Source organism: Fusarium venenatum, assembly GCF_020744135.1.
Source record: "Fusarium venenatum strain MPI-CAGE-CH-0201 chromosome Unknown EDB82scaffold_1, whole genome shotgun sequence".
Taxonomy (NCBI): Eukaryota; Fungi; Ascomycota; class Sordariomycetes; order Hypocreales; family Nectriaceae; genus Fusarium; species Fusarium venenatum.
Window position 1 is genome coordinate 9,491,644 of NW_027072129.1, and position 17,622 is coordinate 9,509,265.

General features: G+C 48.5%; 3 protein-coding genes across 3 annotated transcripts; 2 read left to right on the top strand and 1 right to left on the bottom strand.

Moving 5' to 3' along the window:
* EDB82DRAFT_100526 (uncharacterized protein) lies at nt 1-1,483 on the bottom strand. Its single transcript, XM_025737786.2, has 2 exons — nt 380-1,483; nt 1-295 (listed from the first exon to the last, which is right to left on the bottom strand). The coding sequence occupies exons 1-2, from the start codon at nt 1,344-1,346 to the stop codon at nt 96-98; spliced, it is 1,167 nt and encodes a 388-aa protein (XP_025588105.1). The 5' UTR covers nt 1,347-1,483; the 3' UTR covers nt 1-95.
* A 544-nt stretch (nt 1,484-2,027) lies between these two features.
* Nucleotides 2,028-4,126, top strand: EDB82DRAFT_100533 (GPI-anchored wall transfer protein 1). Its single transcript, XM_025737775.2, has 2 exons — nt 2,028-2,321; nt 2,398-4,126. Exons 1-2 carry the CDS (start codon nt 2,220-2,222, stop codon nt 3,793-3,795), a joined length of 1,500 nt encoding a protein of 499 aa, XP_025588104.1. The 5' UTR covers nt 2,028-2,219; the 3' UTR covers nt 3,796-4,126.
* A 4,988-nt stretch (nt 4,127-9,114) lies between these two features.
* On the top strand, nt 9,115-17,509 carry EDB82DRAFT_544002 (uncharacterized protein; the record flags this gene model as incomplete). The annotated part of the gene is made up of 11 exons (XM_025737764.2): nt 9,115-9,960; nt 10,009-10,602; nt 10,659-12,510; nt 12,681-12,750; nt 13,352-13,425; nt 13,585-13,601; nt 13,704-13,731; nt 14,025-14,168; nt 15,149-15,631; nt 15,780-16,003; nt 16,055-17,509. The coding sequence occupies 11 exons, from the start codon at nt 9,115-9,117 to the stop codon at nt 17,507-17,509; spliced, it is 5,787 nt and encodes a 1,928-aa protein (XP_025588103.2).
* Nucleotides 17,510-17,622: the final 113 nt, after the last annotated feature.

Here is a 17,622-nt window from a genome sequence, read left to right on the forward strand (position 1 = left end):
AGATCCTTGGCCATAACCCAACCCTCACAAGTCGCAATGTTCTACATGGTTTAACAATTTCGCAGACCAATCCATCTATTTCAACGTTTGCTTCCTTAAACTGACCCACCGAGATACATGATGTTCTGTCTGATGGGTTCTGTAAGTGGATTTCGTCCAGTATAGACGTGGGTGACTGTGTCCTCCCAAGCATGGGGATGCGGCAGCGGAACCTCAACCGTATCACCAGGCTGAACAAGTTCTGACAGAATGACTGCAGCCAGCACGGGAAGGTATTTTCGAGCATAGTCAAGTCCTAATGAAAGTTAGTAAGGTGCTCACTTAGAAGATGTGACGTTGTGTCCCTAGAGCGACGTCCAAGTAGAGGCCGTTAACTTACGAATAGCAACAGGGGGCATGGTGTAACGTGAACCCCTTCTCTCGCCAGGAGGAGACCGACTATGGCTTGTTCTCGGGATGGCACCATAGGAGCTTCGTCTGTCCCGTGGGTATCCCGGCGAAGATGATCGTGAAATATTGGCGGGAGGCTGAAGAGTCGCAAATGATGCACGCCGGTCTGTCTGTTCAACAGGGCTAATCGGGGGGAGGGTGGCTCTTAATTCGTCCAAGTCGAAAGTTCTGGTAAGTACAACCGATTTCTTTCCTGGAGAATGCACAACCACACGGGTAGTTAGGCGTCCGTCTACAGGGTAGGGTGACGGTGGGCCAGTGTCACTCGAGGGTAGCAGAGATAAGCGACGAAACTCAGTAGGTTGAACCATCATCTCAGGTTCTCGAGGTCTATATGAACCTGCGAGCCTTCGACGATGAAGGTGGTCTCTCTGTCGGGCGATTTGCATAGCTCTGGTATGTATAGGACCGCCAGGTGCAGACTGTCGGCGTTCATGATCCAAGAAAGCAGAGCTGCGATGTGGCTCGGAACCTGGCGCATGAAGTAACATGCTTCTTGTCTCTTCGGCAATGGTTGGTCTTTGAAAAACATGGGGTGCAAACAGAGGCGCTGATAGGGGAGAACGTCGAGATGGCAGAGTGCCAGGGCTTGGAAGGGCAAGTTCTGTGATGGGTCTTAGAGAAACATTGCGGAGAATGGCTTCTTGTTTGAGAGAATCAAGCTTTGATTTCTCTAGCTGATTAACATCCATTCTATCCTCCTGCACCGTAACATCATCTCTCGCAACTCGAAGCCGCGGAAGAGGGAGACTGCAGGGTGAAAGAGGCGAAGGAGTCCAGGAAGGGCTCTTTTGTATGATATGTGATCGTAGGGAGCGGACGTTCAGATCAGTGCCCGTAGTTCGTATGGGTTCTATAGCCGGACGAGACCGTGCTTCAGCAGTGGCCGTTGTCATGGTTGCTGTGAAGGCGGAGGTGCTGCGCCTTTACAAAGATATTGAACAAGTTATGGGTAGGCAACCAAGAAAGAAGTACGAAGAAGAGCCAATATTATATGGAACGGACATATGGAGAGAACGAAAGGGCGGATGGAATGATGTATTAGAACTACCAAGCCTTGCCCCCCTATACCGAGCTGATGACCACCTCATTAAATCAGAATGAGACGGCGCTTTTTCTTAGAGAAAGGATGACATATGTGATGCACATTTGCCCCAACATACTCTGACTTCAGAGTTTTTTATCACAAAGGAGTGAGCCATTTGGCGCTGACAGCCATCTTTGACACAACAAAAGTCTGTGTTTGTTGGCGCAAGAGAACAAAGAAATGCGGCTTGCTCTAGGCAATTGGTGCCGACATATTATGTCTGCGTCCGCGGAACAGAGCCCGCTTTTGGTTGGTCCTTCCAACCCGACGGCCTGAACGAGGTGTTGTGTGAAAAGTCTGATATGTCGGAACTCAGCAGGGATGACATGTTTGTTACCGAGGGTTTGAGTTGTTGAAGGTTTGGGACTGTATAAGTGATATTAGAAGCTGTTGGTGAGGATGCACGTGACACATCTCTTGTAGCGTCTCATCTACTGATTGGTCAAAGCTCCCGGGCCTAGGCCTACCCGTACCGTTCCTTAGCCTCGGGCCCTCCATCTCAATATCCTAGGTACCTACAACCTGGCATCACATCACGAACCAGGCTGAGCTCTCTTTCGCATTACTTGTCAACTTGACAGGTTTCGATCCTTTGTCCTCAAAACTTGCTCGTCGTATTCTCTACAACTATGCGCCAAGGCTAATTCCCTACCATTTCGTTTCATTTCATCACTCGCCAGCCATGCCTGAGACTACCAGTTACAAGCAGCAAAAAGAGGACTTCGTGTCCAACCTATCTGGCGGCTCTGTCGCAGAAATCAACTATATTACATCCGTTGCAGCTGTTTGTTCCCCTCCAATTCCAACACCAATCCACACTCAGTCATCCGTGAAGAGTTACTAAATTTGATCCGTTGCAGGTAGCTATTCTACTTTGGTCCGTCCTCCAAGCTCGCCAGTCCTTCTTTGAGCCATACACGGTACTGGCTTTCGCTGTCGACTTCCTCCTCAATGTTGGCGCAATCCTTCTCTCGGTGACCCTTTACTCCAACTCGCCACTTCTACTCAACCTTCTCCTAATTGCCCCCGCCATCCTCGTCTTTACTCTACCACCCCGTTCTATAAGTCGAAAAAAGAAGGCCAAGATACCTCCCAATGCCCGGTCCAACGAAAGCTCTGGGCAGCTGGATATCCTTTCAACAAAGCCTTTCCTCACAAACTTCCGTGGTTGCATGATGATTGTCACATGTGTGGCTATCCTTGCTGTCGATTTCCGTCTATTTCCCAGACGCTTTGCCAAGGTTGAGACATGGGGCACATCTCTCATGGACCTTGGTGTGGGATCCTTTGTCTTCTCAGCTGGGCTTGTCGCAGCTCGTCCCGTGTTGCGAGAGAAAGCGACTGGTCGCACTGCAAGCAACGCTTCATCCCTTTCCTACCGTATCGTGCAGTCGTTGCGCCATTCTATTCCCTTGTTGGTCCTGGGTTTCATACGGTTCCTGAGTGTGAAGGGTCTGGATTACGCAGAACATGTGACAGAATACGGCGTCCATTGGAACTTCTTCTTCACGCTCGGGTTCCTGCCTCCTTTTGTGGCTATCTTTCAATCGGTGCGCAAATTGATTCCTTCATTTGCAGCCCTGTCGTTGTTGGTCGGCGTCACATATCAGGTCCTGCTTGAAACCACTGGTCTAAAGGCGTACGTCCTTACGGCGCCCAGGACCGATCTAATTAGCATGAACCGTGAAGGAATTTTCAGCTTCATCGGCTACTTGGCCATCTTCCTTGCCGGACAGGATACGGGTATGTTTGTCATTCCCCGTAACCTCGTCCCCAAGAGTACTGCTAGTCCTGGAACTCAGCGGAACAAGCTCCTGAAGATCACGGCCGTATGGGGCGGAGTCTGGGCAGGTCTCTATGTTTTGTCCACAAACTATCATTATGGTTTCGGATTAGCAGTGTCTCGTCGCATGGCAAACCTACCCTACGTCTTGTGGGTTGTTGCCTTTAACACTATACAACTCTTTGGGTTTGCCGTTATCGACACAATCTTCTTCCCTGCCCACTATAATGCACATGATGCGAAGACGGAGAAGGAAGCGTATACACATGCCACCAGTCGGGTGATGCGAGCGTACAATCGTAACGGCCTGGCTGTCTTCTTGTTGGCAAACTTGTTGACCGGGTTGGTCAACATGACCGTCAACACACTTGACGCTACTCCCATCACTACGATGAGCATTCTTGTTGCATATACCGCGACACTAACTGGTGTTGCTGTGGCATTAGATGCTTATAATATCAGCATCAAACTTTAACATTAGCATTTAACATTTTATTCTTACACGTCTAGCGTAGCCTCTTGTATATCTTCCAACATGATCGAGTATGGATAATATCAGCAACTTCAAGTTCAATTACTTATATGACCTCTCAACATGAAGAGGAGTCTGAGTCCAGCAATGCCTGATGACAGCCTCTGGCGATTCGGCTATATCCCATGTCCTCTGCTATAAAGTAGAAATAGTTGTTTTATAACCTTTGCAAGGTAAATATCTAGCCAGAGTTAATCACGTTGGCTGGTGATCTGGACGTTAACATGCTCTTGCATTATTGCAACAGGAAGTATAGTTCTACCCGAAAGTTCTCAATTTCGCGGCCTGAGTAACCCATCACGCTTGAGCGTATAAAATCGGTGAATATTGAAAATTATTACATCACAAACCCTCACCTTATAAAACAGTTGTAAAGGCATTGTTTTACGATATTAATTGGTGACATTCATGTCACATTTCGCCGACGCTACAGCTGGCTCACTGTGATGATGATCTTGCTACCCTGCGGAGAGCACAGTCAGGCTGCGACAGCACATCAAAACGTAGCCTGAAAGTTTTGAGAACTGATATGGAGCCAAGACTTCGCCCGGTCCAGGATCAAGTCATGATTTGTAGATGAACAGCGATTAAATGTGACGAGATGGTCATTTGACTGTGATAAAGAACCACGACAGTACACGTAGGGACCTGGAGTATGTACCACCGAGGTATAGTTTGCGACTGGGATTCGTCACTTGGCGGACCATGACAACCGGGATAGATGATTCACAGAGTTCACGGGAGAGGGCTGAATCTCGGATGCAAACGTCCATCTCAGCTGAGTTGCGTATTATCGTACCATATGTGCCTTAGTGGCTCAGCTGAATTAGTACTAACTAACATATGGTTACGTCAAAAGTAAACATTGCTGATATAGCCCAAATGCAGTAGGTAGATATGAACCTGTACATATTTTACGAACAGTCATGTAAGCAATAGTTTGTAGTCTCTACCGAATACTCAAAAACCAAACGCATCATGTCGACTCGTTTCATCTCGTCTCATCTCCAGGACAAACAAATGAGACAATAGGCTTTGTTTCTATGCCCGCAGAGAAGGACGGCGAGGCCGGACAAAATGACGTCTGAAACGAAAGGACAAAGGTCAGAGCTGCCCTTGTCAAGCTCAGATTCACGTCAGCGGGATCCCTGTATGCTTTAACCACAGCTCATCTCCGGTATTTATGCTGAGTTATGAGCTTGTACATAGCGTGCAGCACGGCACAAATTGCTAGTGTTGATAGTTAGCTTTGAGGATAACCAAATAGTAGTCCTTGCGCATGTCAAGTGCAAAATTTAGTTTCGTCTTGTCAATGTTGTGTTGATGCAGATATTTATGGCATCTCTGTCGGAGGTTCGAAGTGGTGAGGGAAATTAGCTTGTTTCGGAATCTGGACGGATAAAAAAGCAAATGTCTCGGAAAAATGTTCAGGTCAGAGTCGCGGACAATAAAGAATCACTTCGGTTGAAGTCATTAAAATGATCGAACCTGTATGCATCTGGGATATCGTATCGACAAGCGAGATTCGAGGTTTGTGATTAGATGTATCCGTAAAAGATGGCACAATAATATTGAAAGAAAAAGGAACAACTTAGACAGCAAAACAAAAGCAAGGGTCAAGAGGGAGGTTCACCGGACAAATGTCCACTTGAGGCAGGAAGAGCTTCTTGTCAGCCAAGGAAGATGCTGCGAGCCAGTGATGATGATCGCCGTCGCTTATTAACATGGCACCTCAGATCAGGGTTTATTGTCTCGTCACGAAAAATAAATATATGTAGAAAATCGTGGTAAGTATCTGTAATGTGATACATATCAAAATGACTTGAACTGATAATTTGCTTATGCCGCAGCAAAAAGAAGAAAAAAGACAGACTCAAGAAGCAAAGTGTGTTCGAGGAGAGCTTAGTCTCTATGATCAATGCGCATGCATATGTAAGGATCGAGAGGCTCACCCTTGAGCCATAACATCTATGTACGTTCGGAAGATTACAAAATGAGAACACTCTATTGATGGAATTCCATCGATAGTTAGGTTGTGCGAGAAAATAGAGTCGTTGTAAAATCATTTAATTAAGGCATGTGAATGAACAACTTATCCAGTTTGATAGAACTGGCATCACCTACCCTTGAAGAATAACCCATTGTAAACGCAAAAGTCGCAGAACAAGCTTCCTTGCTTCCATTCGAACTTCTCGAATCAGGTGGAAACTTGGCCTCGAGCGGTATAGTGATTTCCCCTTGTCCTACGCATCGACACGCATCGACTCGGGCTGGCTGGAATACGAGAGCAAAGACAGCAGACAGGCCCAGGCGAGGTGGTCCGGCTGTTGAAACCGGAGAACACGATACTGAGAAGTAGATTGGACGATATGGTTGCGTACGTACATGGAAACAGTAGGTACAATAATGTTCAAGGTACAATGCAGTCAAACGGCGCAACGTTGTTGTATGTATCCGTCGATATCATCCATGTAATGCAGATCGCGCTGCTCAACAGCAACGTTATGTACCTACCCGTTCAAGCTAAAGTCAAGCCACTCCGTATGCTGTAACGAGGTTACAGTTTGTGCATGTAATTCAGAAAGAGTAAAAAAAGAGTCACAGCTGAGACCACCACCCTCTTTCTTTTCAAAGAGCCAACGCTTTTGAGAAGCCCACTCTTGAGATTAATGCTTAATGCCTCGTGCACTGTCTTCCAGATCATGTCCCCCGGATCGGGATCTGTAAAATAAAGGGACTCTCCCTCGTTGTTAGGGGCGAACAACGCATTCTATACAAAGTATTGAGTAATCGGTACCGGAACTCTGGCTTTTGGGCGCCAAAATTCAATTCCAGTAGTTGGGCAAGGGAACCAGTAGACTAACACAGAATGGAACCCGACCTGGATTAGCTTCAGACGCCCCGAAACAAGGGCAGAATAGCTAAAGGAAAGTGAGCATAATAGGCCGAGCATCGAATGACGAGCTGGCGCGAGCATTGGCCGATAGATGGCTTGTGAAGCATGATGTTCCAATATTGAGCAACAGGAGACGACAAGAATAAAAATAAAGAGCCTTGGTAGATTCTTTGTTCACCTGCTTCGCCCGCAACCATTGTCGTCATCCAATATCGGTGACAAATGCACTGTTGAATAGGTCAAAGACCTATCCAACTTGTCTATTGTCCCGTCATTTGCGGGATATTTGTTGATATAGCACTCATGACCAGCTGATAGTTTGGCGTCGGGAACTAATAACTCGGCTGTAAATAGATCAGTCACTTGAGAGGAGAGGAGGGGAGGGAGGAATCGGGTTCGGCAGAAGACCATAGACAGACCAGCAGACTGATGACATGGATGACAGCACATACTTACGCATCGTATCTGACTGTAGGTACTGTATCCGTACCTGCAGGAACGACAGCGCTATATTCAGGGGTACTGCAGTGATATGGATCTGTGATCATGCATGGTACCCCTTCCAGCCACCCTCACTCAGAACCTACTCCTTGCATCGGATGAGATATGCAATACCTGCTTTTGGAGAAGAGAAAACAGAGTCTATTATTGTTGGCATAACATTGCATCCACCCAAAGTCTTGGAAGACGTTCATGCTCCAACAATTTCCTAGTATAGAGGCGCCGTTAGTTTGGTCAATGGCCTGTATCGATGTGTTTAGTGGTGGATAACGACTTAGACTAATGATGGAGAAGCCTACATCCAAACTATCACAGAGGATGAGGGGGGTTTTCACTCCAATCCTCCTGCAGCCCAACCCAACCTTCCATCCATCCCAGCCTACCCGTTCCATGGAGGCCAAGGTACCTGGAAAAGGCCTAGTTAATACTGTTTGTATATGGACAACACAGTTTAGAACGTCTCATCTTGTCCTGGCGCCCGAGTCTTTGAGTCTTGAATGTCCCCCTTCTTGGAAATTGATGAATGGCTTCCCTTCCCTGGACTGGGCTGAGTTTACCAGGGTTTTCCCAGTTCAGCATATCGTATACCTCGAGATCTACTCTTTATCCCGCAGTAAATTAAGTACCGTCTCCTCACATCGCGCGCATGGTTTCTTTTTACCATGGCCCCCGGTCTCCCGTCCACCAAAACCAGGACCTGAGAAGTTCCCTTCCCTCTCACTCCACCCGTCTACCTTGCTTGGCCTTGCTGACTTGACTCTCGATTATAATTCAGAGTCTCAATTCAGTCCCTGATAGCGCGTGAGGCCCCGACTCAGAGTCAGACACGGCCCTCACACCATTTTTGCTAGGTACCTTCCATGGCTTTTTTTTTTCTTTGGTACTAAACCCAATTAAAATTTCTGTTGTACTTGGCTGTTAATTGTACTCTATACCCTCGCCCGTTTAATTGAAACCTCGTCCCAGTCTTATTTTTCCCATCCTCTCTTTTTCATTTCGCCTGTTTTCTGGTGACTCCAAACCCTTTCCCTCCCTCTCGCGTCTAATTTGGAGCGTTTGCGCGTTCGCATCGCATTGCATTGAGGAGCGTTTGGTTCGATCTCGCTGCTATCGCGCATATTCTCCCAACCTCCAGCGACCCAAGTCCAGCCCAATTGGACCCAATCCAGTCTCATCGCCTAATTAGCACCTGCAGGACTCCAAGGCCCAAGCCGCAGCGAGCGCAACGCAACAACACAACAACAAGAAAAAAACAACATCAGCCCGGCTGCCAACGCATCCAGCGTCGGCTGTGCTCCAATCCAATCCTAATTCTGATCCCGCCTGTCGCGGCCGTTAGCTGCAAACCGACCTTGTATTGGATCGTCACTGTTCGCCTCGAATTACCTTCGATACCGACCGGTATAGCAATCAAAACGCATTGAAGCGGATACGACCGATCTCGAGCAACTTAATTTGTCGCGCGCGCACCATGAAATGAAATCCTGTCGATTCACGACCTCAACTTTTAGCTAATCTGACCCAACCCGACTTTGAAATTGTTTCCTTTCTTTCTGCTTTCTTCACCCTTCTAAACGACTTTCCCTGGAATAGTCGCTTACAACAGGTACCTTATTGTACTCGTCTGGAGCCGCTTGCATTTGTCCCCGGTCCAGCGCTTCCCTAGACTGGGTCGACTGAAACTGCCAGGTATTTCGACCTGCATATCCGCGTCGCCAGCTGGGCCTTTTTTTCTGGGCGCTACCGTCAGAAAACCGCATCTCGCGTACAGCTGCTATATAATACTTTGGAACTTGAAAACGCTCCCTGTGCAAAAACGGTTTCCTCCGTTCGCTTCCTTTTATTAACGCGTTTGGGCGTGGAAGATGTCGGCTGCCCTACAAACAGCCCCCCATCAACACACCGCTCTGGCTTCGTCCCCCTTGGGTACACCGTCGTCCCGCCAGTACAGGCCCTCGCAATTATCCCCTAACAGCCAGGCGTACAATGCCCAGCAGACCTCGACCGCTTCTTCATCTTCGCGACGACCTCCTTCACGAAAAACGAACGACGGCGCTCCATCGCCTTCTTATCATCTAACTCCCGGTTTCGGTTCACCCGTCACCGCTTCAGCGGCCAACCACCAAGAACCACCTGCCTCTGACTGGCAAGGCAACATGCCTCCCGTCGCTCCTCCCCGGAGCTCCTCTAACAACCAGAGTGGTAACTCGCGAAGGTCTCATTATTCTAATGAAAAGCCTTCAAGTTCACCCCGCCGAAACGAATCCACACGAACTGGTTCGCGTGGTGAACAAGCCGCTGCAGAGAATGGCTATAGAAGTAGCAAGGCTGACACTGCTGCCCGAGCCAGCAGCCGAGATGGCAAGGCCGCACCCTCATCATTGCCCGTTCGATCCGCTCACAGCACGCCCTCAAAACCCGTCCACGATGCCACTGACAGCTTAACAAAAGCCATTGCTACTGCTCAAGACACCATCGACCGGGATCGCAACCATGCCTCAAACCAGCACAACGCCGAAGATTCAGCCGCGCCCCCTCCTGTTGTCGCAACAGGCGAACATGGCGAAGAACGAAGGCAGCGAAGTCGACACGACCACAGCCGAAGCCACAAGGGCAACACCAAATTTGGCGATTTTATTCTCGGCAACACCATTGGCGAGGGTGAATTCGGCAAGGTGAAGCTGGGCTGGAAGCAAGACAGCAGCGTTCAAGTAAGCTTATAATTCATCATCTTCGAGACACGACACTTACAATGACAGGTTGCCATTAAGCTCATCAAGAGGGACACCGTCGGAAGCAATCCCTCTCGATTCGCTAAGATTTACCGCGAGGTTGCTATCCTTCGCGGGGTTCAGCACCCCAACATTGTGCGTCTGATCGACAAGGTCGAGACAGACCGACACATTGGTATCATCCTTGAATACGCATCCGGTGGTGAACTTTTCGATTATATCCTCAACCATCGCTATCTTAAAGATAATGCCGCTCGTCGCTTGTTTGCCCAGCTTGTGTCGGGCGTTGGTTACCTCCACAAGAAGGGAATAGTACACCGAGATTTGAAGCTAGAAAACTTGCTTCTCGACCGCAATCGCAACATTATCATCACCGATTTTGGCTTTGCAAACACCTTCGATGCCCACGAGGAATTGACTAAGGAAGAGGAACTAAACCTTACCGACAAGGAGTTCGTGAAACGAATGGGCTTGGATCGAGTCAAGATGAACGGGTCCAGGAAGGGTGATCTCATGCAGACAAGCTGTGGAAGTCCTTGTTACGCTGCACCTGAACTGGTTGTCAGCGATTCTCTATACACCGGCCGTAAGGTGGATGTCTGGAGTTGTGGTGTCATTCTGGTAAGTTCAGTAATTGGTGCGAGAAAGTGGATGTTGAACTGACCTGTTTGTTGTAGTACGCCATGCTTGCCGGCTACCTCCCCTTCGACGACGATCCTGCCAACCCCGAAGGCGACAACATCAACCTCCTATACAAGTACATCGTTACGACTCCTTTGACTTTCCCTGAATATGTCACCCCTCACGCTCGAGACCTTCTCCGTCGCATTCTCGTTCCTAACCCCCGCAAGAGAGCGGATCTTTTCGAAGTTGCTCGACACAGCTGGCTGAGCGAATACGCCAACCTCGTCGAGTTCATCACCAGCACGACAACACTACCTTCCGAGGTACCCGACTCGGGTGTTTCTCCCGACGACTACGCCGAGGCGCCGTCCGTCGCCCGAAGCAACTCGGTTCGCGAGGCTTCAAAGCACAAACAATCCCATCCCCCTGTTGTTGGAGGATTGGCTAAGACGCATGGCAGTGTCGATCCCGAGTCTGAGGCTGCTCATCGTAGCACACCCAAGGATGCCAAGCGAAGAACAGTTCAGGTCGAATACGTGGCTCCTACAACCAAGACCCAACGTGGTGCTGATGCCGCGCCTTCGAAACCTAGTTCCCACTCGCTACAGCAGCAGCAATCTGCCGATACGCCAGAGCCTGTTACCGAAAAGCCTCTGCCTCGTGAACCGCCACTGACCAAGGACAACCCCTCTCGTGCTCAGCAGTCGAGACGTCCTCAGAGCTCACACAAGAACGCACCTCCTCCTCATAGGCCATCCCGCGACACTCGCGCCACTTCCGACAATGCTTTCATGACCGGTGGAACCACTACGACAAGGCCGCGAACACAGGGATCAATGCAATCCTCCACCTCAATGGGTCTCCAGTCTCAAGCCAACTATGGCCAACCTGCACCACCTACTATTGCCGATACAAATGCTCACGGCCGAATTCAACAGCCTCAAAACCCTGAGGACGAAGGTAATATCGCCAAGGATATTGGCAGTGTTCCTCCTAAGGTGATAAAGATGTCGACATTCCAGAACGAGACAAAGGCGTCTAGTAGAGGGCATAAGCGATCAAACACTCTGGGTGATATTGGCAGCAAAATCATGGGTCGTAGTGGATCTATCTTTGGTGGCCGATCTAAGAAGCGACCCGAGCAGCAACAACAGCAGCCGCAGCCCGAAAAGTCATCGCGGAAGTATCCGCCTGTCAGCATGTCAAACACCATGCTGCCAGGTGAGGACGCTGGCCCCAGGCCTTCAATGGATTCGAAGGCTTCTAGACGATCCTTCTCCATTGGTCTTGGTAAGAAGCGCAGTGGCAGTGTTCAAGGCTCAGGCGACAAGCAGAACCGTCGATTTTCTTTGGCCAAGGCTATGGGTCTAGGTAGAAACGAGGGAAGCGTGACGGGGTCTGAAGCGGATTCACAGCAGGATCTGCCCATTCAGCATCCCCGAACTGAGCAACTCCGCGGCTACAGCGCTCACGATGAGCCCCGACACAGCGAGCCCTATTTCGATGCACCCTACGAACAATACCCCCAACGTGATACAGCACAATCCAGCCCTGTGTACAATACACGATATGGATCTCAGCAACCAGATGGCCGAAGACCTAATGCCGTACCCACTTATATGCAGGGAGGTAGCCATTTAAATACTGGTTCAGATTCATCAGTGGACATGCGACGACCGCACGACTCACGATCTCGCCCGTACCAAGAAGACTTTTCCGGGTCTGAAGGATACGATGGTCGCCCAGTTGGAAGTAGCCGCGAGGACCGTCCTGGTGTGCTTCACAAGAGTCACAAGAAGTTCGCGGATGCTTACGATGGAGAGAACTACCGTGGTCACGAAGGAAGCAGCGGAGCCGCAAAGCGTGTCATGGACTTCTTCAGGAGACGTGGAAAGGCGAGGGGTGGCGAGGACCGGTGAATAAAGCATGCTTGAAGCACCTGGAGTTAAGGGCGTACCGTCTCAATTTGAAAGATCCTCTTGTCGGGAAGTTCTGCACCAATGTTCGCAGTTGGATGCCATAATTGTCATTGTCTATTGTTTTTTGCCGGGACACACAACACCACACATATTCAGCTACCAGTAATGAGGGACGAACACCAAGGGCTCTCGACGATGCCCATTCGCAACTTGGAGACCACCCGGGGTTGGTCCTTTTCCGCACGCACGCACACACACCTACACATACTTCTCACACACACATCATGGCGCAAGGGGGATACGAGATTGAGACTTTGATGTTGGTCCTGGATAGTTATATTCCACTACATACAGTTACTCGGTTTATGCAAAGTTTGTTCATTTATGAGGGGAAAGATGGGAACTAGATGTGGGCTGGACGACCCAATGTTTCTGTACACTCTGGAGCTGCGAAAGAGGGAGGAGAAAGAAAGAGAGAAAGAAAGACGGAAGAATCAAGGGAAAGAAAGAGTGTTGTTATTATTTTATTTGTCTGTGTCTATACAAACGCATCTCAGCCCATATTTGTCTCAAAGGGAGACACTAACGAACTGATCCAAGGAATTGAATGTGACTTGAAACGATTTGTTATTCAAAGATGCTGAAGTATCTGTCTGTGTTTAATGTTGGAGATGTAGATGACTATTTGAAAACGGTATGAATGGCGTTGCCATATCATGCATGGGTACGTAAGAACTCTTAACATGGCCGCGGTTTAAAATTCCAGCCGTTTATCTTCGTTTGTGACTGTCTCTGAAACGGACAGCTTATTTTGACTACCAACGTAGTACGTACTATGCAAGGGACTGGCTGTGCTTTGACTACAGACACATCAACTGGCGGTCAGTTTTTTGCTTTGACGGTGAGTTGTCGCTAGTCTTGATAATGAACAAAATAGAAGGTGGGCCAATGTTTGTTGACCGACCAAGTTAGCTGATGGTCTGTTCGTGGGGTTGTCCCTCTGTTTTCTGGTCGCTAGTTACTGATTGTAAACACGAGTTCTCCTAGGTTACGAAATTAGGGATACAAGAAACTACCGTAGTTAAGTGAGATAGTGTCATGCTAGTTCAACTTGGCAGATGACTCGTTGAAGGTATGATGGTGAAATAGATTGTGAGGTCGATACTCTGTACATTGCAGACGTTTCCTTTTGCCAAGCAGATCACGAGTCATGAATGAACTACGAAGTTTACTGAGTATGCTGAGAAATCAACGAGTCAAAGGGTTGCCCCTAGTAGGTAAGTACTCGATAGTAAACATGCTTATTTTCAGAGTACAACATAAAGACTTGGCTACTGCGAGTATAAGAGACAAGATTTTAGAGTCAGTTGATGCCATTCGCGACTAGTTTATAGGTGAATTGTTTTCTGCACCTAAAACTTACAAGTCACCTTGTATCTCCTCTCTTATTTCTGAACTCAACTGCTGTAGAGTAGATTTATGTGAAGCTGGGATTTGTAGATATTATAGATACTTACGTCACCTGGGTAATGCAACTGGCTAAGAAGCTGGCATTTGCGTATTCGCGTATTCAAATACGTCGACGCATTAACTTGGGTGTCCCATTCGGCTCCGATGTGGGTTACACCCGAACATTATCTCCGTGTCGACACCAAGTGCTTTGCTGGCAGCCTGCATCACGTCACTGGCAATCCAGGATTCGCCAGTTGTATGGACATAACTGAACAAAGCAGGTCCTCCGGAGTGATACTGCGTCAAGCACAGTATATGGTACGGGGTAATCATGGCTGTTGTTGACGATTGATAATGGAAGAGCTGAGCCACAACAGACGGAACTTGATTGTGGTTCCTGTCGATCTTTGCTTCATTAGGTTAATGAGCTCCCGATGTGATCATGCCAAGTCTCAGCCGGCACCTCAAATCCGAGAAAGATGGGGATCACATTGATAAGCTTGTTGTTAGAAGTGTGTCCCCAGTAGTCTGTTTGCTGGACCACCTCGTGGAATATGGAGCTTTGACGAGAGGCGCTGAGTCTCTTTGATGGTCTTTGTCATAAAGTCAGAGGTCTGTGTAGGTGCGCATCATTCTTGGAATGCCAAAGAATAGGAGAGTGAAGTGAATAGAATCGTCAAGATCTGTTTAGTATGACAAGGGAGACCAGTTTAATGGCAAACGCTAGATGCAAACACAGTCTGAGGCTGCACCGCCTCACTTTGCCTCTGACATACTCTCATACAGCCAATCATGAGTTCCCCTAGCGGGCTGCCTCTGCTGTTTGACGACATGATATCCATCTGACTCCTGGTCCGGACAGCTTTAGCCACTCGCCAACTACAGTGAATAAGTTATTATTCTCCACCGACGCCACTGTGATCCACTGAACAAACAGCGTCATCCCAGCCTAGGAAACTTGGCTACCTTTCCGACTTAAAGCCAAGGCCTTGGCTCCCGCTTTCTCTGCACCCTTCTCACTTACACACTTCGACCACACTCTTCCAAGTTCAACAAAGCCTCAAAAACGACTATCTTCACTCGACAGTTAAACATTTGCCTACGACTCATACTCACAGAGTAACAAAACACCTGTTCGATGAAGGAAGCCTCCTCTGAACCACCCAATATAGATGGCAGTCGCTCTGGTGCACAACCCGCAGCGCCCACTGCTCAGGGCTTGAATGAGCAACCTCGATTCGGAGACTTTGACGAAAAGAAGACCCAGTCCGATAAACAAAATGGAAGCAAGATCCCCTCTGCTGGCGATGCCTCATCTCCTGCTGCAGGTTCGGGGTCTGTCCTAGAAACTCCCAGCAAGACCGAAGAGCCTGCACAAGGAGAAACCTCAAGCACAACTAGCAAAAATGCTGGTTTTTTTGCCCAGCTGAAGCGTAGTGTTAGAATCGTTATCACTTACAGCTGGCTCAATGTTTTCATGGTATTTGTCCCTGTGGGCATTGCCGTTTCCCAGATTAATGGCGCCCCTGCAGGTCTTGTTTTTGGTATGAATGCAATCGCAATCATTCCTCTTGCTGGACTTTTGGCATTCGCTACCGAATCTGTTGCTCTCAAAATGGGAGATGCCCTTGGCGCGTTGTTGAATGTCACTTTCGGTAAGTCAACTCATAACCCACAACCCATAACACAATAACCTACCGCATTTATGACAACTATAACTCAAATCCATTTTATATACTTTGAAGTCTTTTCTTTTCTTTCCTGTTTCTCTGTCATTGAGTCGCTGCTGACGTAATCTCACAGGCAACGCCGTGGAGTTGATCATCTTCATCCTCGCCCTCGTCAAGAATGAAATCAGAGTCGTACAATCAGCTCTATTAGGCAGCATTTTAGCGAACCTTCTTTTAATTCTGGGTATGAGTATGTTGCTGGGCGGTTTACGATTCCGTGAACAGGTCTACAACAGTACTGTTACGCAGATGAGCGCTTGTTTACTCAGCTTGAGTGTTATCAGCCTAGTCCTACCGGTATGTACAACGAGCACTCTGCTAGCAGTTCACCCCTAATATTGATGACAGACCGCGTTCCATGCATCTTTCAAAGACAATGATCTTGCTGATCGTCAGTCCTTGAAAATCAGCCGAGGAACTAGTGTGGTACTACTTCTGGTCTATGTTATCTACCTCACATTCCAGCTCAAATCGCATGCATACATGTACGAATCTACCCCCCAGCACATTATCGATGCTGAGTTGGCACCTGGACCTGCCGCCGGCTTTCTGGATTCATCAAGCTCTGATGACAGCTCATCCTCGAGTTCGGACTCATCTGATTCTGACTCATCTCATGGTACTATGAGAAAGAGAATGAAGAAGGTTCTTCGTAACAGACGACACCGAAGATCTAGCGCTGCTTCTGTCGACACCGCTGATACCAAGGGAACCCGGTCGGCTTCATTTGCAACCAACAACACCACGCCACAGGACGAAGTAACAGAGGCAAGAGCCTCACGTCATCGAGTTCCGCGTTTATCTTCTTATGAGGGAAGCGAGATTGCTGTCGATGATGATGACGATGAGGAAGAGGCAGAGCGCGCTCGCAGACGCCGACGTTATCGCCGACACAGGCATCATAGAAGCAAAAAGGAGGCTCGGAGAGCCAAAAAGGAGCTCAAGAAGGCCCAGGCCCAGAACAACCTCACAGAGAGCATCCCTGAAAATAAGAGTGAGGGAGAGCCTCGTCGCGTGGATTTTGCGGTGCAGGATGCCTTTGAAGCTGGTCCTTCATCAAATGCTGCCAAACGACCATTCCCCCTGAGAGGTATTTCTGTTAAAGCTCTGGCTCCCGTTTTCACCGAGAAGCCCTCGTTGGCTTCCGGCCCAGCTCCCCATGTCCGTTACGGCATTCGACGTACCAACTCCCTCCCCGATCGTCTACAGTTCCGAGCCCCTGGTGCAATGTTGCCGGCTCAAATTCCACCCTCCTTGAATGCTCCAGGTGTTAAGGCCACTGACGAGCATGAGGAGGAAGAGGAACATCTTTCTCAACTTGCCGCTGTCATCCTTCTTCTTGTATCCACGGCTCTAGTCGCAGTTTGTGCCGAGTTTCTTGTCGACTCAATCCAAGAGGTCGTTGAAACTTCTCACGTTAATCAGGTCGGAATCGGTCTGATCATTCTGCCTATTGTTGGTAACGCAGCTGAGCACGTCACTGCTATCAAGGTCGCCTACAAGAACAACATGGATCTCGCCATCGGTGTTGCGGTAGGAAGCTCTATCCAGATTGCCCTTCTCCTAACGCCATTTATGGTTTTGCTGGGCTGGTTCATGGATAAGGAAATGACCTTGTACTTTACACTTTTCGAGACCGTGTGTCTCTTTGTTTCGGCCTTCATTGTCAACTTTCTCGTGTTGGACGGCAGAAGTAATTACCTTGAAGGTGCTCTGCTCTGTGCGGTTTACATCATTATTGCCGTTGTGGCCTTCTTTTATCCTGATGAACAGGATGCAAGCGCCTGGGGAGGAGGTACCTAATTTGTTATCCGTCAATAGCTGTTAGTTGGTGAGAACAGATGACGGCTATTTTTACCCATATGGAATGTGGCATGAACATTGGCCGCTTTGAACATAAGAGATAAAAGCAGTAG